The sequence below is a fragment of the Vanessa cardui genome, chromosome 24 (assembly GCF_905220365.1).
Source record: "Vanessa cardui chromosome 24, ilVanCard2.1, whole genome shotgun sequence".
NCBI lineage: Eukaryota > Metazoa > Arthropoda > Insecta > Lepidoptera > Nymphalidae > Vanessa > Vanessa cardui.
This window is the reverse complement of record NC_061146.1, coordinates 1,417,582-1,444,789: the sequence shown is the minus strand read 5'-3', so window position 1 is coordinate 1,444,789 and position 27,208 is coordinate 1,417,582. Positions and strand designations below refer to the sequence as shown.

At 31.1% G+C, this 27,208-nt stretch overlaps 1 protein-coding gene across 1 annotated transcript; it reads right to left on the bottom strand.

The window, feature by feature from the left end:
• On the bottom strand, window positions 1-26,986 carry LOC124540283 (CCAAT/enhancer-binding protein-like). Its single transcript, XM_047117757.1, has 2 exons — window positions 25,984-26,986; window positions 1-2,312 (listed from the first exon to the last, which is right to left on the bottom strand). The coding sequence occupies exon 1, from the start codon at window positions 26,899-26,901 to the stop codon at window positions 25,990-25,992; it is 912 nt and encodes a 303-aa protein (XP_046973713.1). The 5' UTR covers window positions 26,902-26,986; the 3' UTR covers window positions 1-2,312; window positions 25,984-25,989.
• Between the last annotated feature and the right edge of the window lie 222 nt (window positions 26,987-27,208).

Sequence of the window (27,208 nt, the reverse complement as noted above, 5' to 3'; positions counted from 1 at the left end):
ATAAGTATTTATTTATATAATTCGCACCTACAAAATTGATACGTACTTTCAGAATAACAGTATTTTCGAAAAACAAAGCTTTCTTTTTTTTTAGAAAGGATTAAAAGCAAACATAAAAAAAAGGAAAGAATAACAAAGTCTTTGGTTCTGAAAAGAAACGGAGTTAGTAGCACCATTCGGAATACAGGATAAGTTTTCTTTTAAATATATATAAAAATCAACATTTTAAAATTAAATAAAAAAGGAAAAATATTTTGAAGGATTTGAAACTAGGTTTCGATTCGCCTTTCATTGCGGGCCGGCGCAGACACTAGACAAGACAGAAGTCCGACTAACTTGTCTGAGCTTACATCTCATCAGACTTAAGTCACATTTTGTAACATATGATTACATCTATTCTGTCGTGACCTCTACAGTATCCATTGTCTTAAGACTGTCTTGTCTTGTGTCTGCATTACTTTAAGTTTAGTTCTCACTTATATCTAATCCAAATATACAATTCATTATTATAAAAACACGATCAAAACTATTTATAAACTTAGATTGTATATATTTTAATTAGAAAATATATTATTATATTTTCGTATATGTTCTCTTAACTATATATCAAAACGGGACGGAGTATAGTGATTATACAATTATATAACTATATTAATATATCATAAAATATCCACATACTAATTGAATAACTAACATAACACTGACGAAGTTCAAAACATCGTAAATGCCATTATTTTTTTAACATTAAAAAAAAAAAAATTCTTATTTTAATAGTTATATCATCCATGTCATAAGATAACGTATTATATTTTATATTTAAAGGTATGAAGCATGTTATGATTATATATCATAGTATTTTATGTGATCCCGTACAATATTAGTATGTGGATATATTCCTTAGCTATTTCATTGCAGGATCCATATGGTAACTATATGTTTCATGACCCGTTTTCACTGACCGCCAAATCTAATCATTATGACAATAAATACAGTACAAAAATAGCCATAATTAGAATTAGCAATCAATTATTTTTTTAAGGATTGTCAAATCCATAGCAGCCTTAAACCCGTGATTGTGCCATTTACAATTAAGTAGCAAAAATGTTTAATATAGACCCTCCTTGTACTTCCCAACCGGCAGTGCCCATTAGACCGTGTTTTTATCCTTAAACCTAATATAACATCAAAACGAAAGGTACTTTAGGAATAAACTTTTTTTAGAAATTAACAAAAAATAATAATAATAATATTTAATAATATCCCATTTGTTACCTTATCTGTTAAGTTTTATTTTTATTTACACTTATAATGAATAGTCTGTTTATATCAACTCAGTGGAATCGTTATTTGAATTTTTTTTTTTTAATTATAAGTGAAAAAACAAAAAAGCAAAAGTTGTTGACAGTTTAAATTGTTAATTTTTTATTCCAATACATGTGTGATATATTTTTTTCTTTTTACATTGTTTATGTTCATGAAATATATTTAACAACTTTTAATGTGAATATATATCTATATAAGACAGACTTTTATTCATTACTCTGAACCAAAAATTATATACAACCAATTTACATAATAATTACATTAATATCTTATTCTATATTTTACAATAAAATCAAAAGGTTTTAAGTAGATTAATGATAGTGAAAGGAAATCTAATAACATCTTAAGAAATATAATAAGTTTTCTTTAAACGTTTTAGCGATTTAAGAAACAAGCCAAATAAATTTGAGCGATCCTAGCGACACCTATCATGATAGTATGATATGAAATGAAGTTGCATGGAGCAATCACAATTAAAACTATAACATATTTTAAATATTAATTATTTCAAATTAAAAATAACCTTCGAGACTTCAAATGGCAGTGCTGGTTTTAACTATGGCCTAAGTTTACAATTTTAACCATAAGAAAAAAAAAAGTACACGTCGTTATGTCAAGTGATATTTAAACAACCTAAAGTCAGCCTGATATTGAAAAAAAGATCAAGTAAATAAATTATTATTTGTATATTTCGAAACGCTATTCTTTAGGTTGTTTTATTTTTATTTTTTTGAACAGAGAACAGATTATAAAGTGTCACGGCTTTGTTTGAGATCACATCTTTAACCGTTCAACGCTTTCATCTGTCAAAATCTTTTTACAAAAAAACCCTTACTTATTATGTATATGTATATAAAAGTAAACAATATAAATCACAAAGTAATTTTGCTACCTAAGCTTACATTAAGAAGAGGCGTCACTTAATATTTTTTTTATCTAATGCACGATATCACACGGGTGTCCATTCTGTCATTTGACGACGTCACGATCTAGAACAAAGAAAAATATATGTAAAACACATTTTTAAATCTTATAACGAACACAAAAACATATTTAAATAGTTTACTTCCAAAAGTCTATTAACAACATCGAAGTAATTGTAATTGTAATCGTGTATGTAAATACATGTTCCTTAAATCATATCAAAGCATTTGAAGAGAGTCATAAATTATTACACCATCATATAAGGAACAACTTGGCTATAAAATATATTTTTAAGCAATTTACTGATTTTACGTTTGAAATATTGGTATAAAATTTTTAATCTAAATTATAAATAGGCAAAACAGCATCAAAATTGTACCGTTTAGACTTTGTAAATTATACTATAATATGACAACGAGTTGAAAGCTGCAAAAGCAATATCGTATAATAATATCGGTCGAGTTTTAACTATTTATCGCGAATCAATAACCAGTACGTATCAGCCATCGAGGTATTAAATATTTTATTTTAACTAAAATCTGTGTCAGCTCACTTAAGACGCGTTATATAAGCGCGGAAGCTTGATGGCCGACTTTCACGAGTTACGTAAGCCAAAACTAAATTGCATAACAGCTCCACAGACCTAATGTCCTACTGACGTTCTTACGTCATTTTTTTATTATATATTTTTTTTTGGTTTGAAGTTGAATGTTATTAGAAAGTAGGACGTGCGAATTGGCAGTTACTGTGTTCTAGTGTCTATGTGTCGCAATTATGGTGAAACTGCGGTCAATATTATATTGATTTTTATATATATTAATTTTTAAACATACTGTTTAAACAAAACAATCGCTTATTATTATTTTTTAATAAAAATTTGACCAAGATTTTGAATTTAGAATTATATTTTCCCTATCTCTTATTAATATAAAATTAAAATACGACATTTTAATTATTACTAATATATCTCATTTTATAATAATACTAGCGGTTCGTCCGTTTTTATATATTAAACTTTTATTTATATATTTTTGTTACTTTTTTTGATACGTTTAAGTATTGCCGTTCCATTTCAACTTATTTATACATATATAAATTTTATACCTAAACATTTCTCATAAAGCCGTTTGTCTATTAATGAAAATCGCATGAAAAATACGTTTAGTAGTTTTGCAGTTTATCGCGAACATACAGACAAACAGACTTTGCCGGGAGACTTTGTGTTATAATATGTAATGATTTGGTTCTTTATTTATTTAATTAAACAAAAACTAAATAATATTCAGTAGCGTGACCAGTTCTTGACTAAGAATATTATATAACGGTTTTAAAACGAATTTATCTTCTTTAATAATTATCAAACCATGAAATTACTTTCATAATTAAAAAAAAAATAAATTAAAAAGTAAATAAGACATTCAAAGATTTAAATTAACAGACAAAAAACATTCTATATTCAAATATTGTGACGGAAGATCGAAGCTAAGAACGTAAGAAAACAGATACACAAAAAAGGTACTATTTTTAAGGTTGTATATGATTGTGTGTATAAATTGAAATACATTACATACACTAATTCAATTTAGTAAAAGCTTATAAATTCACCATTTCTGGCTGGTTTTTTCCATTAAGAAGAGGGTTTGGAACATATTCCACTACGCTGTTCCAATGCCGGTTACTGGAATGCATATATGGCAGAATTTCGATGAAATCAGACACACGCAGGTTCCTTTATATAAACACAAATTAAGCACATATATAGTGGTGCTTGTCTGGGTTTGAACCCGAAGTCATCGGTTAAGACGCACGCTTTCTAACCACTGGGCCATCTCAGCTCAAATTCAACTTATTTGTGTAACTTTTGTCCTTTAAAACGAGCTAGCTTTAATATTTTATAATCTGTAGTTAAAAGTATGTCACTTAAGAGTATAATTATTTAAAATCAATTAATTATAACTAAATACTTAACGGAAATGAACCGGAAATGACGTGAGAATAGATTACGAATCAGCTGTGTGAATATATAGGTTTAAAAATATTAATATATTAGTAGTTTTGTTACCATTTATTTTGTTAAGTCTATACTTTCTATGAATTAGATTTCGGAAATTAGTTTTATTAATAATTTTTTTTTTTTTTGAATAAGATACAAATAATTTGGTTTGCTTCAACGGCCTATGTATATATAATAATAATAATAGTTTTATAAGATTATTGTTTATTAAGACGTTTTAAAAGTTAGAGAGTTAAAAGTTTCAATATAAATAAAAAGTAACAACTTATTGCTTTAACTAATAATTCACATATTAGCTTATTATGAAATATGTAACAAGGCAGATATCCTCTCAATTGTGAGTATATAAAATACCGCGCTACTAACCGCTTATATACAAATGTATCAACCTGACTTTAGTTCCGATGTATAGATAAACGATGAAAAAAACTAATTAATGTGCTTGCCCGGATTCGAACCGACATTGCTACACAACATTAGTATTGTTATGTTACGGTTCAACCGTTGACTGAGCCAGTAACGGGCAAGCATAATATTTTAAGTCCCAAGGTAGATGGTGGTTGTCAATTCACGGTGACAATTTCCAACAGATGGTATATTTGCCAGTCTATGAAACTATTTACAGAAAGAGTCCCTATTTTTTACTATAGCAACACTATATATATCTATACAATTGATTACAACAGCTCTATATATAAACTAGAAGTCGCCCGCGGCTTCGTTCGCGTTTTACGGTGTTGGTTGTTATGTGTCAGGCAAAAAATTAGCCTATGTCCTTTCCTGGAGTTAAAGTTTGCTTCATACCAAATTCCACCAAATTTGGTTCAGCGGTTTGGTCTTGAAAGAGAAACAGAGAGATAGAGTTACTTTCACATTTATAATATTAATATAGGTTTACTAAAAATATTTCAAATGTGATATAAATGTCTCTAGAATCTGTACGTACTACCTGCATCTTATAATAACATAATTTAAATCTGATACATAATACGTAAAACATATACAATATGATAATAATTGATAAACAGAATATGCGTCGAAAAACGAGCGATACAGGGAAGAGTCGACTAGGAAACACTTCTCTACACGGTCTATGTGGCATGTCATAAAAATCACAGAGCGAGGTCGTTGAACCTGCATCCAAAAACCGGGATGGGCAATGCACTCTACCGGCTAGAAGCCGAGCGTACCGAGATAACGTTTATAGTAAAACTCTTAGGTTATCAAATTATTGTCTATGAATGAATATAATTTTAACATTAACGATCATTGAATTTATTTTCATATTCATTTGTCTTTTTTTTTTAATTTATTTATTGTATTTATGTATTATAGATAGTATAGATATATAGTATAGATAGTCATAGTTTATGATCGATAGCACACCTTGGGAATGAAACGATCGCCTCCTGGCTATTTCATCTCATATTAAATTGTTTAAATAATATATGAGACAAATAAAAAAAAAACCCGCTGAGTTTCTTTCGCCGGTTCTTCTCAGGTCAGGGTATTTTCTTTTCAATTGTAGTGTTTCAATTGACCATCAATAAGAAAGTGTAATGCTTCTATATTGAATAAAGTTATTTGAGTTTGAGTTTGAGTTTAGATAGAAAAATGTTTCGTAGCGAACAATTCGAACTCATTTATATAATGCTTATTGCATTTCCCTCAATAGCTTGGGAGATTATGTATCAATTTTTGATCCATTGGACTATAGTTGAATGCTATTGTGTATAGTTATATTTTGATTTGTGAATAATTAATTAAATCGAGTGGTTCTATCAATAGTTCTGTGTACAGCGAAATTATTCCTGATTTTATTCATTGTTTTAAACTTTGATATATTTGTTTAAAGTTTTAGTAACAGTAGTACTAGTAGTAGTAGTAAGCTAACAGTTTATAACAGAATTTGGACAAATAGTAAATATTAAAAAGTAATGCCACACAGTCGGACTAAGGCCTTCCCTCTCTTTGAAAGGAAGGTTTGGACCTAACTCGACCACGCTGCTTTTATGGTTTGTAGACAATGAGCAAATTAAACCAATTAAACATTTTTACATAGAGAAATAATATGATAGAAGTATCTTGTTAATAGTAAAAATATTAAATAAGTATAGAAAAGTTAATGACAAATCTATATATAAGGTAGGTACGTCATATTTTCACAAACTATATGCCCTGTTTCGAGATTCCTAAAGCTCTGAATCTCACTAACTAGGCGAAGTGCAGACGAAAATATAACACGCTATTGCTATTTTATATACTAGTTCTAACCCGTGACTTTGAGTTATATATGTCGACAACTATCAAGTAAGAATATAAACTTGGAATTCAACCTTGCTCCATTACAAATATCATCAAAATCAGACAGACATACTTTTACATCTATATTAGTAAAGATGATGTTATATGTAGTAACTCTAGCTCTGCTAAGTTGACAGAGTGATATAAGTTTTATCTCTGTGTATTATAAAACAAAGTCGCTTCCCGCTGCCTGTGCGCTTAAGTCTTTTTAATTATAAAACAGTTTTTAATACGATTTTCATTAATAAATAGACTGATTCAAGAGGTTTATATGTAACTTAACTTAGCTAAAATTGTACCCGTACGAAGACAATAAACTGTATAGGTTGTCAAACGAGATAATATCAATATGAAAATATATCTTTAATTTCATTTTTTTGTACAATAAAATATGAAATGATTTTTATATTGAAATTAAATTTATATACTAATATTAATAAACACACCTATTTATCTTTATTCAATAAATATACTTAAAAAAATATGCGAGTAATGCAATAAATCTTTCTTAATATTAATGCAAAGAATTAAAAAAAAAGTTATAATTAGAACGGTCAAAATTAATCCCTTTGCCGTAATTAAAAAAAAAAACGTCACAAGTGACGTTTCGGCGTTACACATGTGACGTAACTAATCTCGAATGTGGGTTAAATTAATAAAAAGAACTTGGCCACACCCGCTCACGCACACACGCGTATAGTGAAAGTGCTTCGTATATCCAGCATAGTGATTTGTGATTCTGATGCCGTTCGTCAAAGCGAGCGGACGCACGCCGCACTCGATGTATTTAAATCATTATTTAAAATTTACGGATGTTACCGATTATTTCACTCGTAACAGATAACGAAACAGCGAGATTGAATCTTTTTGTTTTTTTTTTACTTTTAATATATTGCAATACAAAGACTTTTTATACACCATTATTAATTATAGAATAATATATTTAACGATAATAGCAATGTTTTATTTATTGCATATGAAAAGCACTAAGAATAGCTACTTATATATACATTATAATATACTCTTTGTGAAAAGTGTACCAAGTACATGCTACATAATTAATTATATTGCTATAAAAAAAAATTGTCATTGTATTTATTTATTAATATATTAATTATCTGTGGTCTTAAACTAGTCCTAGATGCGACGATAATTGTTTTTTATCGATATTGTGAAATTAGTTTATCAATAGAACAGCGTGTTATTTGATAAATCACTACCTATTCATTTTTAAAAGAAAAAAAAAACAGAGTTTTGGTTACTATATTTTATAATATAGGAAGCAGTTTTTTGTCTGTATGTATGTATGATTATTTAAAGAAGCGAATTCGTGACTATTAGTTAAGAGTTTTATTTGAAGAACTAGTATAATTGCAACGTAAATGTATGTAATGTTTGATTGAAACGTTTTTAAGACAATTTCGAACCAATCACGTTCGATTTTTAAATAAACAATTACTTAGTACTTACAAAAATATTGTAGAGTTTTTTTTATATCAAAATAAAAAATAAATCAAACTATTGGTTAAAATTAACTAACCTGTCTTGATATACGTCTCAATAAGTTATCAATATGTTTATTTGTTTGTCTGATAACGGATGTGTGTCATTGTTATCAATGCGTGCCCTAAATAGTATCTAGTCGACATTGTAGATTTTTTTAACTATAACAGTTAAATCTATGTAACTATTAACCGTCATCAGTTAAAATATATTGAAACATCAAATTGTAAATCAAGAATATTTATATTTTAATTATTAGAATATTGATATAATTAGAGAACAATCTAAATCTAAATATAATAAAAAAAAATCACAAAATATGTTAAAACACTTTTACAACTGTATACATATGTATATCAATGAATATACAAACTATACAAAAAAAAAACAAATTAAATCGTAATAGTAATTGAACAGATTATCACAAAAACTTAAAAATCTTACTAATTCTAGATCGTCTTGATTTCATCCGTCAGCTTAAATGTTACCATTGGAACATCCTGTATAACGATTAATACATAACAGACATTTGTCATCGGACTTTCTCTACATCGTATATTCTAGTTCCTATGTTGTATTGTGTTACATATATATTATGTATCTAGTTCTAAACCGTATTCATAGTAACGACTTCGTTTTTTTGTCAGTTCTTGGCATATGTTCCAAATAAAGATGGTGAACTTATATTACGTACAGTTGATTTGATTGGAGATTTTAATGTTTATTATATGATAATAAAAAAATGTTATAAATAAATAAATATGAGACAACATCACATATATTACTCTGATCCCAATGTAAGTAGCCAAAGCACTTGTGTTATGGAAAATCAGAAGTAACGATGGCACCACAAACACACAGACCCAAGACAACATAGAACTAATGATAATCTACATCGACTCAAGGAATCAAACCCGGGACCTCGGAGTGGGGTACCCATGATAACGAGGATGACCACGGAGGTCTAGAGGCATTCTAAAACAAAACGAAACAAAAAACATTTTTGGTTTATATTACGATACCATTAATAAATAATATAACATATAAATATGAGACAACATCACATACATTACTCTGATCCCAATGTAAGTAGCTAAAGCACTTGTATTATGGAAAATCAGAAGTAACGAAGGTACCACAAACACCCAGACCCAAGACAACATAGAAAAATTATGGTAATCTACATCGACTCGGCCGGGAATCGAACCCGGAACCTCGGAGTGGCGTACCCATAAAAACCGGTGTACACACCACTCGACCAGGGAGGTCGTCAAAATATTATTATATATTAATATATATATATATATATATATATATATTAATATATACATAATACATAATATATATATATATATATATATATATATATATATATATATATATATATTATGTTATTAGAACGTTAAACGTCTTTGTGGGGCAACTAATACGAAGATTTATTTAATACATTGTTTAGCAGTTATATATTTATGACTTCAGATGAACGAACGAATAGACGATATCTATTATTTCGTTTTTTCAGTATAGTAGGGGAAAAAAGACCACTTTTGAAAGAAGCTTTGGACCCAAAACACAAGTGGCAATATTGCGCCACATTGTTTTTCTGTACCAAATGTGTTTACAACATCCATATTATAAATATTCTCGATACCAAGTTCGATATTATGTCATTCCATACCAATTTTATCCGAAAACAAAATTGAAACAAAGTGCCGTCGAAATAACTTCTTACCGAAAACTTTTCGGAACTTTCTTTCAAAAGAAGTATTGAAAAAAACAATATAAAATTACGAACGAAAATTAAATTACTTTGAGGACTTACTTTTTGTTTGTTGAAGTTACATGCATCGATTACAGCATAAGTAAAGGCCAAATGTTACAAGGCCTTAAAATATATACCTACATATTTCGAGCAGTTGGCAGAATTAGTGAAAGAACTGGGTATTGACTACGCAGGAGATTACGGCGTATAAATATACGCAAACACATAGGATTTCCTCATTCCTCTTATAAACTGGAGACAGTACGTGTTTTCCGAAGCATGGGAGCTTAATTCTGCCAATTATCCAATATTGCTAAGATTTGACAGATTCGATGCCAAGATCTTGAGCTAGAAAGAAGGTAGCTTACAAATGAAGAAGACGGTTATTTGTAATACTGAGATGAATGGATCATCACCAGTTCAAGCATTGAAACTGAAATCGAAATATCGAGAATGAACTTACATTATGACAGTTGAGACGAGAGAGAGATGCCTAATTAAACTAACCTGTATTACGGAAAAGCGATACACCCTAAAATGGACATCCTAATACCTAAAAGAGCATTACAAAAATATTTTATGTATCATTAGTTGACCGTCCTAGTTTACAAAAAATATATATTATTGTACTTTTCTAGCTAGGAATTTCTTTCTGTACTTAAATATGTATGTATTATGCATAAACCTTCCTCTTGAAACAGTCTGTTTAGTGATGAATACCGCATTAAAATCCCTTGCATAGATTAAAAGATCTAAACGAACAGACAACGGGAAGCGGCTTTATTTCATATTATGTAGAAATAAATAAAGTTTCGTGGAATCGAATTATTTTTCTTTGTGTTTATACAATTAAATGAGTAAGCGTTTTATTTTAAGCGTCCTATAATATTACTGAATATCAACGTAAAAATCTTCTGGAATATCAAACGGCAAATATAATGAAATATAAGAAAAAGAAATCATTTACGTCGTATAGTCTTCCACGACGTCAGGCACGTGATCAGGTCTTAAGTTAAATGAACTTCAGAGAATAGAAAAGTTTACGAAACAATCCTTCAGGAATCTCGAAAAATGAATGCTTAATTAATATTTCGTAATTAAAATTCTACTGTACATTTTGGCTTCGAAAGGACAAGTACGTTTCTTTCTAGAATACTTTCAAACTTCTTTATAATTCTGTGATGGTCACAAGTGACAGTTATTTTCTGGATAAAGTGACGTCACAATATTCGAAAATTTGCCGTGAACCACGAAATACTCGTAATAATGTGTGATTTTTCTGAAATATTGAGTACGTAGTTCCACTATTTGACTTATTTGGGTACGCTATCATATACGACTCATGAGAGATATAATCTATCTTCGATGGCTCGCCAGATAATACTATTAATTCCAGCCATGGGGCATTTACTGATTCTTATATAGTGTACCACAAATTTTCTTTACCGTTATAGATTGGTATTGGTTTTTTTATTTTTCTTGGTATGATTGAGTGAGCCACTTCATTTTAAGGCAGAGAGTAATATCTTAATTCATTAGTGGCTAAAGGCCAATAGGCATAACTATTTTTGATTATTTTAATCAAAATGCACATATATGAAAATGATAAATTTACATTTTCTTTCAACAAGATGAGAGAGAGAGATAGAAAGAGATGATGGTCTGGAAATAATAGTCTAATTAGGAGGATTTATTAGTTTAGGATTATTATCAATTAACACCATGACAATCATTTTTAATCAAAAATTGGGTTTGAAATAAAATAAAAACCGTAGCCTTTGGGGTTGTTGATGTTTGTCGTTTAAAGACCACAAAGCTTTTGTTCCGATTTTGTTGAGATTTTGGTGAAGTGTTCTACATCAAACGAGTGGCTCAAAAACTCCTATAATTTTTCTTTTTACCTCATGTTTGATTTTTAACTTTTACGTTTTATGTTGTATTATAGACGACGGTTAGCAAATATTTTTACGAATTAAAAAGATCACTGTGATACATTTTTTTCTTCGTATTTATTTCGATCTGATTGTGAAATATATATAATTCGAAATCGGTAATTTTTATCACAGCCCAGAAAGGAGTTCCCACGGTACATTTTATGACTACTAGAAATAAAATAATACAAGAGATTAATATAGACGAAAAGTTTTGGTTTTTTAAAATGAGAATTTCGAAACCGCAATAATTTTTACGGATTCGCGTGCTTGCGAAAAGTTTAAATGAAAAAAAAAAAAATAAAACATTTGCAACGGTCGGTACGGTAAACAGTGTCACGTTGTTAACGTCGAGATTCGTACCAACGTGACATTAACCACGTGGTAACTTAGGAAGTGAAATGTGGGGAGGCCTAAGTTTCAATTAGTATGAAATGATTACAGGTTAAACCAAACTTAGAGGCAAAATATTTCCCTTATATAAAAAAGGTCTACATTTTATATTAGCGAATCAATTGTGACATCTTATGGGAGTTAACATTAGGTAATCACTGAGACGAGAAAAAGATCAACTCACTTCATAAAACGAATGTTACAAGGATTGAACGTATTTATTTGAATGTACAATGGATCTGTTACAATATAAAAATGGACACAGGTTTATAGTAACACTACAATGACATAAATTGCTGTAATACTAATTTATAAGATTTTGCATAAGCTATGATACATAGCTTATAAAATAGCTTGGAGTTAACATTCATCGATTTCCATGCTGTATAAATACAATTTGAATCATACTTAATTATGTAAACTATCAGAGAGAAGTAAGTCTTGTCAGTACTTCTTGGAAGAATTATTCTTAACCGTTGCTTTAGGATATTAATCATCTACTGTCAAATGAATTTAATGTAATCTGGTTGGTATTACACTGGCTCACTCCTTTAAAACGGAATCAATACAAAGTATCAGAGTAGTTGATGTGTGGGTGGTATCCACTCTGGTACGAATTGATATTTTGTTAACTTCATCACACACTACGATATGATGTCATTCGATATTGTTAATAGTACAAAGATTATGTAAAACGCATTCATTCATCATGTTTTATTTTGTCGTTGAATCATTTGATAAGCACAGGAAGACGATATTGCTAACATTAAAATTTATCTTAAATTATTCTAATTTAGATTTAATTAATAGTTTTTAATTTAAACTAAGTATTATTAATTTTAAATTATATACTTTCAAGTGTTGAAAAATTTAATAGTCCAATAACATCAAGAAATTCTTAAATCAAAAGGCTATTCGCTAACTACTTGAATTAGCAAACGTGATTGTGATGGATCAGAAACTATAATTCGACATTGACAAGAATATTATCAATTAATTAATAGGAAAGATACACGCACTACAATTACACTTTAATTAACTCTTAGTCGGGTTTCGATAATCGAGTAAGAATCGCAGTGAGCTCTTGTTGAAATCTCAGTTCTTATAAGATTGTCTTCCCATGTGATAAGAGGAGTGTGAAAATAGAATGCACCTGTGCCCGGCGCATAATCAACACAGTCGCTACATTATTATACCGCAACTTTTATTATTACTAACAAAACGAATTAAGCAGAAAAACGATTAAATATTTATTAAAAAGGCTAGTTTATTCGCGCGGTTTCATCCGCATCAAACATTATTTTTACTCTAATAGTCATTTTCAATAAATGGGCTATAAAACACTAAAATATTTTTTTTCTAATTGGACTAGTATATTCAGAGTTCATCACGTTCAAACAAACAAACTCTACAGTTTGTACATAACAGTACCGATAAAGCAAGTAATAGCCTAGTGTTTGAAACTGACCTAGTATCTGTACCAAATAACCAGGACTTACTCCAAATCTAAACTAGATTTGACAAGCTACCGGTTTATAACAAATTAAATTAGTTCAGTAGCATTTGTTTGTCAAATTACGCTATTAACTCACATATTTCGTATTTTAACGGTATAAACAATTAATTATTAAATTGTTCATATTTATACTTTTCTAGGTCTCTGGTTCTCTATCTTAATAGATACCACCTTTAACATATTCTACCGTCAAACATAAATACTTATTATTGTTGTGTTTTGCAGAATGATTGAGACAGTGTAACAGGTACAAGGGATATATCACTGTAAAGATTGGTTTGAATTTCTAATAGCACCAATATGTTTCCGCAATGGTGACCGCTTACCACCAAGTGGCCCATTTGAGAGGTTTACGTAATTCAGCTTACGTCGAAATTTGTAGAAAATATTTTTAATTTTTATGGTTTTCTATTTCATTTTACATTAAACCAACCCGCTTAAAATCACAATGTCAGATTATTTATCGCAATTTATTTATACATTTTCTAACATTCAAAACTCCATAGTCATATTCATAAATTAACAAATTCATACGACGATTGTAAGCCATCTCATCTAATCTCGCTGTCACTAGCATTCTTGCCACCATTCCACGCAGTCATGATTTGTATGACCGCGTGGAACATAACATCTTAGTTCCCAAGGTTGTTGGCGCATTGGCGATGTAAGGAATGGTTAATATTTCTTACAAAACTGAGGTCTATACTGCTGGTCACTATTGCAAATCTGTCTACCAATTTTATGAAAAAGAACAAATCGCTACATTTCTTAACACAAAACTATAACTTTTCAGAGGTTTAACTTGGGGTTTGAACCCAAGACCTGGAGCTTTACAGACCAACATATGCATTAGAACTGCAGTGAATGCATTACACTTTTTAGCTGCAGTGTCGATTATTAAACCATCGTGCCAGATGCTATTGTGCGGTCGTTGAACTTTATAATTTGTAACGTCAACAGAAAGGTGCATTCAAAAATTGATCATTACAATGAGCTACATTAATTTTAACACTGGATAAAAATAAATTTTATCATCTTATACATATTGATGTTGATGATGGCTACGAGCTTGTTTGACAATTTACAATGATTGGCAAATTTGTATATTTCTACAGCATTGACCAAACATTGGTTTCTATATATTTTGGTAGTTGTTTACATAACTCGCGTTTTAGGAATTGGTAGCGTTGTACAAAAAGTAGGCTAAGTACTTCCTGAAGTTCAAGCTTATTTCAGAACAAAATTTTATCGAATTAAATTCAGACTTAGTTGTGCATTTATAATTTTGTATAATGATGATTCAAGAGTGTTTATAGGAGCCTATATAAAATAATTATTGTCATTTTTTTTAAGTAAAATATGTATCTGGTTTTATATTTTTATATCTATTGTTGTTGCCTTATTTTAGATACATATGAGCTAGCTAAGGTTTCTTCTCTTAAACTTCTAAAACGTATATCCCTTTGCTAGTTTCGAGAAAACTAAACGTTGTTTTAAAAAAAATATACCTGCTGTACGTCATCAAGACTACGATATATTAATAACGATTGTTGTTTATGCAGCAAAATAATTATACAATAACAATAATAAAAAACTAGAGCACGTTAATTTTAGTATACAGTGTAAAAGTAAAATGATCAAATATATGTGTACGAAACGAAATATATGAGGAATGCAACGCGATGTTATTTTTCATAGATAATCGAATTGTTTTGGAATGTAGTATGTGACCAGCATTCATTCCAACATTCCAGCTTTGGATCAATTCGACAAAACATTTGTCACTATCGTAATGCAATCGATATTTAATCGGAATCGAATTTTCACTTGAATCGAAAAAGAATCGGAAAGATAGGGTTGTGTTATTATTCACTATAAAGCTTGGTGCAAATCTGCTTGGATTATTTGCAGATACAATTAAACCATTGTTACAAACAACAGACATATATACATATATATATAACATATATACTTTAAACATACTTCAATTTTATTTTATGGATGGTGGTGACTTAACGATAGTTCAGTGGCAAATCTGACCACAGATAAAGCTGTTAACTTATTACCAAAAGAAGATAATTTGGTAACCAATTTCTGATCTTTTTCTTTTGTATGTCTATTGTTAAGCTATTAATTTGAATTTTCGATTTGAAGCAAGTGACGTTTATTAGACGCTGTGCAATGATCCTCCAATACTATATTTCTATTTTATTCTCATGTTTATATTTCCCTTCGTTATATATCATTAACAATTACACTTGAGGTGATATCGTTATTTCTATGACCAGAAAATATACTCAGAATATTTGACGTCAAAAATTTGACAGCGCGTTTTTTTTTATTTCTTCGTAAGGCAGATAAGGAAGAAGAATTTTCTTGGTGGTAGGGCTTTGTGCGAGCCCGTCTGGGTAGGTACCACCCACTCATCAGTTATTCTACCGCCAAATAACAGTAGTCAGTATTGTTGTGTTCCGGTTTGAAGGGTGAGTGAGCCAGTGTAACTATAGGCACAAGGGACATAATATCTTAGTTCCCAAGGTTAGTGGCGCAGTGACGATGTAAGGAATAGTTAATATTTCTCACAGCGTCATTGTCTATGGGTGATGGTGACCACTTACCATCAGGTGGCCCATATGTTCGTCCGCCAACCTATACCATAAGAAATAAGATAAGAAAGAAAGATGTAAGTCTTCTTCTTAAGTCCTTAAGTCTAGATAATAAAAAGAAAATAACTTAATAGCGTCAAAATTTTGAACTGTTTATTTTTTTATATAAACACAAGATTGCAATATTTTTAAAATAAATGGACACTAACCAATCAGCTAATGGCTTTTGGGCTATACTGGGACTAGGCTATATTATAGGTGCTATAACTCCTTGTAATACGTGATGCCTGATGATGATGAATACGGTATAGATGTTGGTGAATTAACCAGTGTAATAGACTCGAGGGACGTATCATAGATCCCTTGATTGGCGGCTCATTCACGATATACTAATTGATTCACATTGTTACACTGTTAGTGTATATGGGCGAAGACCACTTAAAAATTTATTAAATAACACAAAAATATACGTGACATAAAGACCTACCAACAAGTAAATAATATTGACAGATTAAAAAAAATAACATCGTTCGAAAATAGAACGATTAGGATTTTAAAAAATTGTTTATATGCGAATAAGATTTCGTCTATTTAAAGGACGATAACATTAAAAATAAAAAACTAGGACGAGTGAAATGAAGGGTGTATATTAATATTATACAATGGAGTTTCTCTTGCGATTTCCCCGCGACCGCCGAACTTTCCAACGCGCTCCTGACGTTATGCGGTAAGGAGCCAAAAGATCGCCGAAAATTGCTGACTTTTATTTTTTTAATTTTGATTTTTTTTTTCTTATCAAAATTTTTCAATAAAAGTAAAACTTTTATTTGAGGTCGAATTTATGTGTACTTTGCAATTGTAAGAGAGTGAAACGATTCTGACGAAAAAAAAAAATTATACGGATGATCTATAGATGTTGAAAATTTATGTTATATTATCTGTATGTGAGTTTCACATCATAATTACATAACAATATAAAAAATATTTAAATGTTATAGCAATTGAAACAATAAGTAGAAGGATATCAAATTTTTTTTGTTATTAATTTACTATAGTTCCATTATGACCTTTATATATATCAAAATTAACTGAAATAACTTCTTAACATATATATGTACAGTTCATACCACAAGATACAGCGTTTTTCAAATAAGATTTTAGTATATAATACTATTACATAAGCTATGAGTTTCACCACCTTCAAATTTAGACTAGTTCGTGACAAACGTGAATGTTATTATAATAACGGAAACGTTGACGTTTTTCTTATATACTCTGTATATCACTGTTATCTATTGTATATTATACAATAATTTTATTAAACCGAACGATTTCTTTATACACCAAAGAGTATCTATTGGACCGTGGCCTAACGGGTACATTTTTTTTTTAATTTAATATAAAACAATAACACGAGCACGTGACAACTTGTCCGTTCTTGCGTGTTAAGGCGATCGTTTGACACACATACTTGGTTGTTGCGAAACAGCGCGCGCGCAACTCATACTGTACCTGCGAACACTTACGACGCATTACAAAATATATAATGTTGATAATGGACTATACTTCTTTTATATCCGTTGCTCTGGATTAATTATACGACTTATTCATTGAATTCGTTTAATATTATATAGTGTAAGAGATACAGTACGACAATAATTAATAAAATAATAAAAATAGCCCGATGAATGAATGACATGCAACCTTTTTTATACGTAATTCAAATTTTAAAAAAAAATGTAGTTGACTACAGTTATTGAATTAAATCTTTCAAGCCTCCTGCATAACACCTTCCAAAAACACAAAAGGCATATAAACGAAAAAAAAAGTGAAAGTGTGCACACCCACACACAGACGCGTGTGATTCATCTCTGTCCTTGTGGGAATAGTAAGGGTCTGAGCAAACTAGTCGACTTTAAAAAGTTTAAAAGCATTGATTTAAATTAAATTTTGTGGCCCTATAAAGGACCAAAAAACAATTGTATGTATAGAAATGAAAAAATGAATAGAATCAATTGAAAAAAAAACTTGTAAGAATTTTTAAATTTAAAATAAGAACGAGTTCCTTTTCTATTCCAATAATGTTCCTATAAAATTGATAATACAAAACGTCGAATGTCGATGCCTCCAGCTTGTCTCGTTTTCGATATAAATATTGTTATCATTTTAATAGTTCCGAGTTTTATGTTAACGGTTTTGATTATGTTTGAATATGGAACGTATTTGAATTTTTATCGACGATTTTCTAGTTTTTGTCTCCATTAAAATCTATCGATAACCGGTTACTTTCTCCTTTAGGGACCACGCATATATTAAACAGGGTTTCGAAGTAATTGAATTATACTAATGTATTTAATATGGATCATTTTATAAAAAGTTTTAATAAATTTATTTTTTAAATTTCGAATCTGTATTTTATATTCTATTAATATTTAAAAAAAAAGAAAACATATGATATCTTATTTGAATTCTATATATAGTATAACGTTAATAAAATTAAATAATTCAAATTTCGAAATGCAAAAAAGGACGAGATATACCCGTAAAAACCTAATGTTATTGTTCCGTAAGCAAACGTGAAATAGTTAAAATCAACAATTCAATCGAAAGGCTGTAAGTAGGACATGAGGCGAAATTTCGATGCGCGTTAAGCAAAAATGCATCTTAAGTCACTAAATATAGAGCCGATTATCGAACGGTGTGTGTATAAGCGAAAATGAAAGTTATGAACCACGTTTTGCACAAACGAATTTGAATACCGAGTTCTCAATTCCGTTCGCGTTCTTTTTTTAAATATTGGCGTAGGTCCGTTTTCGTGTTGTTAGGTTCTTTATTTGTTGCGTTTCAAAAATTTTATAAAAAAGGTTTTATATCAATTTTATCCGTCAATTTTAAATTAGAACATTTAAGTTGTAACACGAAAGCTTTCTCATATAAATAATTTATTGCATAAATTCGATCCTTACATTTATAACGACAATCTACAATGTTTAAATATTTAATGAACTATTAGATCTAGAGTCTTCAGTGTATGTCTTTCATCCATAACAAACATAACACCGATCATTAAAAAAAAGTTACTAAAAAAAATAACTAGAGACAAATCGCTCAATAAGTCACTGGCTGAAATTGCTTAAATTAAACTATAAATAATTATTAATAAACACTAATTTTATTAGCTTTGTTATCATTATGAGTAAAGGTCGTGTCATAGCCTTGCTAAAATATCTACTTCCGATGCGAACAAATCCTTATCAGAATCAGTACATTTAAATAATTTAGGAAGTTGTACCAAATTATAGGTCAGAGTTTGAAAATAGAGGTGTACTAAAATTGACAAACTACTATAAACTCTAGAATTGAATAAGACTAAATGTTGTTAATCCAAAAAACAATTGAAGCTATGTTCTATATTTTTCTTATATTTAATACTGTTTGCTCCTTTGAATATACAAATTCGATTTCATATGCTTTTTATAGCCCTTTTATTGATAATGTTTATAGCCTATATAAACATCAAGCTGCAAATCACTGAGAATGAACAGTGAGTGAAATAGCGCGAAACAGTAAGTTATTTTAGAAATATTAAGAGTAAATCTATGTTCTATATAACGACATAACTCATATAGTCGTTCAAGATATTGCATAACAATCATCTAAATAAGTGGATTCGCATTCATAACATTAGTACAATATATATTGTATAATTACTCCAAATATAGTTTTCTTAACATCTGTGTGATTTTATGACAATCGAAAGTATTCTCAACATAACAAAAAGTTGAAGTACTGTATTGTTAAGTTGAATTTTTATTCAAGTTGAAGATTAAACTTTACTTGTAAATTATGTTCTAGAGTGTTTATGAGTTATACAACTTACATCAATTGACTTAAGGGTAAAAGGGTAAAACCTGTTGAACTTAACACTCAAACAAAATTTTTAAACAACAAGCACTCTATTCACACTTATAATCCTATGGGCAGTCATACTTCACGAAAATGAAGGCAGTATCAACGAGTTTACTTGCTTTTCCAAATGGTATTATTACAGCCCCGTGTGTGTAATGAGAATATTTTGAAAGGGAACTTATTATGATTATGAGTTGGGTCACTCAAAGTTTGGACCAAGAGAACTCGGGATCAAGAATATCAGTGAGACAATCAGAAGTCGAGTCGAGATGGCCCAGTGTTTAGAACGCGTGCATCTTAACCGATAATTGCGGGTTCAAATCCAGGCAAGCACCGCTGATTCATGTGCTTAATTTGTCTTTATAATTCATCTCGTGCTCAGCGGTGAAGAAAAACATCGTGAGGAAACCTACATGTGACAAATTTCCACACCAACCCGCATTGGAACAGCGTGGTGGAATATGTTCCAAACCTTCTCCTCAAAAAGGAGAGGAGGCCTTTAGCCCAGCAGTGGGAATTTACAGGCTGTTGTTGTTGTTACACGCTTTTCCAAATGGAATTATTACAGCCCCGTGTGTGTAATGACAATATTTTGAAAGGAAAATCCGATGACTTAATATGATTATGAGTTGGGTCACTCAAAGTTTGAACCAAGAGAACTCGGGATCAACAATATGAGTGAGATAATCAGATGTACACTATGACTGACAAAAGTAATGTTGTTTTAATTGTTGTTGGATTTATGTTCAAATGTAAGCGTGCCATTTGTCAGATATTTTTGACGTGCCAGTAAAATCCTGAGATCCATTCCATACAAGATGACACGCTTACAGAAATAAACCTAACCTAATTTATATTGACTAAAAGTACTAATAAATTCTGTCGATCATAATAAAGTTTTAGTTGGAAATATGTCTGACTCTAACACATGAAAGAATTGTTAAAAACTATCAAGAAAATTGACCATTTCAATGACATTATATGAATCATATCTTGCAAGAGCCGAGATGGCCCCGTGGTTAGAACGCGTGCATCTTAACCGATGATATCGGGTTCGAACCCAGGCAAGCACCACATATATGGGCTTAATTTGTGTTTATAATTCATCTCGTGCTCGGCGGTGATCATAAAATCGTGAGGAAACCTGCATGTGTCTAATTTCATCGAAATTCTGCCACGTGTGCATTCCACAAACCCGCATTGGAATAGCGTGGTGGAATATGTTTCAAGCCTTCTCCTTAATGGTAGAGATGGCCTTAGCCCAGCACTGTGACATTTCCAGGCTGTTACTTTACTTACTTTACCTTACCTTGCAATGCCAAGGCAGTAGTAATGACTACATCTTAAATCTTAAAATCATTAGACCTAAATGTATTTATCCTCCTATATGTAACAAAAAGACAAACATACGTCTTTAAGTAAACCACTGATTTAAAATCAAACGCTTCACATTTTCAAATAAACGTGACCTAACGCACGCTGTCATTGTTTACTTTCACGATAGGACTCTATCACAATGGGATAAAGTCCAAAATTGAATTGGAAAACCTTTAAATTTTATACAGATTAATTCACGTAAGTCACGTCTCTATTACAATGTAATAAGGTCGAATATTGCTTTAATAAATTAATCTAAAAATGCATCATATATTATTTTGTAGTTTTGTTTTATCACAAAGGAATAAAATTGAAAATGGAATAATGAAATTTATTTTCAAATTATAGACAATCGATTTTATTCAATCTTAACACAATGGCATAAGGCTCAAATTTAAATGATATTGTTTACAGAAATTCGTAAAATTTTTGGTCTCTATTACAATGGTGTAGGGTTTAATTTAAAATTAAACATACAATAATTTCGTTAATTGGGTGAATTTGACATGCCCATGAGGTCAAGAGATGAAAGAAATTCTTAACCGACTTTCCTTAAAAGGCTGTAATGTAAGAGTTTCAACTGTAATTTAAAACATATGGAGGTTTTTGTTAAAATATTATAATGATTGATTTAAGTACAGGAGTATATAATTAGAATATATATATTAGAATATATAATTAGAATGCTTTTAGAAAATGAGTAATTATACAAAGTTGTGTAACACACGTGACCTAGACATGTGACCGAGCAGATAAACAAAAGGAATGAAAATATAACATAATGAGTAAGAAAAACTAGTTTATACTTGCAACTAGTTTCCGCTCGAGCCTTCGGCCCTAAGAGGGGGGGGATCGTTGGACACTATGGTAGTTTCAATGTGTGTGTGCAAAATTTTAACGTGATTGGCTCGATGGGAAATATATGTAAACTCACTCTTGCATTTATATTATTGAAAATTAATTTTGATGGACCCATTTACTTTTGTAGTTATAGAAATTTCTTATCAGACTGGGTTGAGCTTTTCTTTGTAATGATACGGTAGCGTTCGGGAAGACATCACGGTACTCTGACAATCTTTGATAATTTTTGTTTAATTATTATTATATTTTTATGGTATATCGGCGGACGAGCGTATGGGCTACCTGATGTTAAGTGGTCACTATCACCCAGAGACAATGCAGCTGTATGAAATATTAACTATTCCTTACATCGTCAATGTGCCACCAGCCTTGTGAACTAAGATGTTATGTCCTTTGTGTCTTTGTTTATATCTTTTGAATTAGGAAAATCTTGATTGAATTCCTACTACCAATCATCGTGGTCATAATCTGAGCAGTGGTTATTCTTAATTTTGACATCTGTGACATTTGGATTTGTGACAGATAAGCAAAGGCCTTTAATCATACGGTCGGTTTTTTTTTTTAATATTTAAAATAATGGGCAACCTACACGTGACATAAAGAGAGAAAGTGGAGTGATGAATACATGATATTAATCATGAACAGTCATCTCAGTCCCACAACTAACACGTTTATGGATGTAGAGACTGGAGGGGAAGACCGGAAGAAATGATTGACTGTGTAAGAGATGAATGGAAAATCCTGTGACCTGTGATGAATGGAACAAAGCGAATGTTATAATAATGAATTTTAATTGATTATGAAAACGTCAATCAGTGTTTTTTTCTTAGCTTCTGTTGTCCGTACTTAGTATAAATGTACAATACTAGGGGAATTACGTCTTAGGTACCAAATTTTGATACATTAGTTATGTAACGAATTAAATCTAATATTATAATTTGGTCAATATTAATTAAGACCAGCTTAAATGTAAGAAAAATTTTCAAAATCTAAAGTATTTTTCTTTTGTTCCTGTCTAATTGAAAACATATACAATTTCTTTAATTGATTTGACAGGTCTATTTGACTTGCTAATCTCTTCATATTCAAACGTATGAATGAGACGGAAATATGGGTTTGTGTAAAACAAATTTGTGAGATCCGTATGATGATAGGTCTTCTGTTTTCCTTAGTGATTTAAATATCTTTTCTTTTAAACTGTTGCAATACAAGTTTTATTGTAAGTTAGACGTAGTTCTTTATCTAATTTCGAAAGACTTTTATTTATCGTTCTTTGAAAATTGCAAAAAATATACAATATTCCTCTTTAGATAAGGAATATATGACACCATTTATATTTTTTACTTTATTATTCTTAATTTAAATTTCTGATAATATGTACGTATATAAAATATTGCAAAAAAAAACATACAATATTCATCTTTAGATAAGGAATATATGACAGCATTTATATTCTTGACTTTATTATTCTTAATTCCAATTACTGATAATATTTATATATAATAAGATGTTTGATTTTTCAAATTAATATAAATTTTAGATTTCTATGCTAATATTATAAATGCGAAAGTAACTCTTTCTGTCTGCCTATCTGTGTGTCTGTATGTCTGTTGCCCTTTCATCGCCAAACGATTAAACCGAATTCGGGCAAATTTGCCACGAAGAAAGCTTGTATTCCAGAGAAGGTGATAGGCTATACACGCAGCATGCGATAACTAGTCTATCTTAAGTTTATGCATCTTATGATGGCACACACTTATCATGAACAAACTTTCGTTCAGCACTGGCCGAAGGGATCGACGTAGTTTAATGTATACTAGTTCCGACTGCTGCATCGTACGCGTTTGAATTTTTCGAAAAAATTGTCATTGTAGCCTATTAAATAAGATTTCTTCCAGTGAAAATCCAATCAAAATCGGTCCATCCGTTTCGGAAATTAGACGGAATTAAACAAACAGATAGACAAAAATTTTAGAAATACTATGTCGGTATAATTATCTATATCAAATGCATTTTATAATTAGTTGTTATTTTAAAATTACAAACAGACTCCAATTTTATTATATGTATAGATGTATAGTCTGATATATAGAGATTGCCATATGTATCTTGGTGCCCTGGAAAATCTGGGTCTATGACAATATTCCATTGCTAGGTAGAGTCGACTGATTTAAATATGGTTCTTTTTAGTTCTAGAACTATATGCTAAAGGTGCCACATAGCTAATACAGACGTAATAGTAATAGTATTTTCCCATTGGTCGAAACTTAATCGTAATGATTACTGAAAATTTTGGGAAAACTTATATTTGCATAATTCGATCTTTTTTTTGGTTCACTCTTATTTTCAACTAGTGACTGGCCCCGACTTCTCACGTCGTCAATTTATTGCCAATTAAAAACCAGTGATTTTTTATACTTGCATCATTACTTCCGGAGATTATTGTACATACAAACAGACACATTTGACCTCATTAAAATATTAGTATAGATGTCATACTAAACAAAAAGTATCTTGTCCAAAATTGTTTGAATGGAGTAAAAAGTAGAGTAGGTACTAATGTATTGTCTTTGTCTATATTGAATAAAAAAGTATCAATTAATTTCTTCTTAATAAAATAATTGTTACAAATCAATATAATCTTTTGATTTCATTTCAAACTCCTAAAAGTAAACATACATTACACTGAATTAGAACTGTGTCAAATTATGCTTAAACGAATTCAAATCAATTACTTAACATTACATATTCAATATAAGAACTATGTCAAAATAAATTTATACAAAAGTATAATATTATATTGTAGTATTATGCTGTTAAGTTAATTTGGAAAGGTAATGACATAATTTTTTGATCGAAAGAAAATTTAGGTCAAATTTTTGTTCGTAATTGTGATTAAGTTCTAAACGCAAGTTTAATCGTTTTTAATATTTATCTGAACTATGACTTAACGCTTTTTGTATTAAAAATAGGAAGAATAAATTACATGATTGAGAAAATTAACCTTATCAATCTTTGATCAACGCAGCATGGTGACTTTTGACTACATTTAATATAAGTGTATTGAATACTGTATAATCCATGGAAAAAGGTAATGATACTCCTTTCCATTTCAAACGGTCAATTAATGATGCAATTATGTAGAATATTATTGTATGAAATTATTAAGAATTCATTAATAATGATACAACGGTTTCATTATAATGATACTTACGAAGTTTAAATTAGGCGTGTTTTAATGATAATCTTGTATTTAAGAAATGTTTTTTTTCGCCTTTTTTATTGTATTTATTGATGTATTTTATTGTTTTGTTTAGATAAAAATCAAATTAAAAGGTAATAAAACAACTTAGATTTTATTATTATAAAATATATAACAACCCGATATTATTTTCACTTATTTACAATTAACATATAACATACTTATAAACTAAATACGAAATAAATAAACTATATTTGGAACTCGTAATGGTAACATGTATCACAAACCAAGAGTGTCAAACGCCGCTGTCACTTAAAATAATTTCTCACACAAACAAAACACGCCGACAAACACTCACCTACGGTCAGAGCGTGTGATCCGACGAGTGAGGAGCTCCTAGCTGCAGCATCGACCGGCACAGTTCAGTGATCTCCGGGTGGTTCAAGTTGATCAGGTGAACGTACATCTGCTTGTGGAGGCTCAACTCCCCCGTGACCGCCTCCAGCCTCTTTAGTAATGCCTCCTTCTCACGGAGTAACGTCTTTACCTTCTCCTCGACTTCCCTCGAACGTACTTTTGCCTTTTCGCGTGATTTACGAACGGCTATGTTGTTCCGCTCCCTCCTCCTCCGGTACTCGTCCGTGCCTTTGTCTATCACTTTGCCGGACGATCGTCTCGACGGGGGCTGCTTGTGTTTCAACAGAGGCGGGAGCAGAGGAGCTCCCAGGGGAGGCAGCGGTGTGAAACCGCCTCCATAGGGGCCACTCACTCCGACTGGCGGCTGTGCGTTGTACTGGCCTGTGTATTGCGCACATGTCACTGCTCGCCTGAAATCATGCGGTTCGGGAGGCTCCTCCTTTATCGGGGGCGCTTGTTCGTGAGAGTTGGCAGGCACCGGATTCGCGTACGATGCTCCGGAGTGGACGGGCTGGGGCATATACGCGAGGGTCGTTCGCGCGAACGGCCTCTGCTGTGGCGACCGTCCTCCGGGGAGTATTTCCTGGAAGAGAGCCATCGTCTCCTCCCCTCGGAACTGGTCCTCGATGAGGTGTTGTAAATCCAAGCTGATCTCCTGTCCATTGAGCTCGTCCAAGTCCGGGGGTGGGAAAGGTGTCCTTTTATCCTCTGCCGCCTTTTTGAGGTCTGGCTGCGGCGGCGGTGGCGGAGCCGCGGCTGCGTCGTACATCTGGGGGGATTCCATGCCGCCGGGGCCGATAGGCCCAGCGGTCGCACTGCGAGTCTCCACTTCAGGGCACTGAGGTTCACTAGGGCACATGCACCGTCGGGGGCTGCACTCGCGAGGAGCGGTACGTGCGTTCGCTCCGGCGGTCGGGCGCGGACTGGCGGAGCGCGCGCGCAAGCCGCTCCGGAAGGAAGCTGAAGCTGAAAGTCGACAAGTAAAAGTTTTAAGGCTCGCGCAGAATGGCGCCCGCGGCGATGTTACAGCGCTCGACCGCTTCGCGTCATTATTATTTTATGTTCTATTTTTAAACTTCGCAGCGCTAATCCACATACCGATTTTTTCGAAGCCTAAATTGTCATATTTTTAAGATACAATAAATAATTACTTTTACACTTTTATA

What these genes read in the sequence shown, in the direction of transcription:
- LOC124540283 (XM_047117757.1), bottom strand. Translation starts at nt 26,901, where the DNA reads ATGTGCCCTAGTGAACCTCAGTGCCCTGAAGTGGAGACTCGCAGTGCG.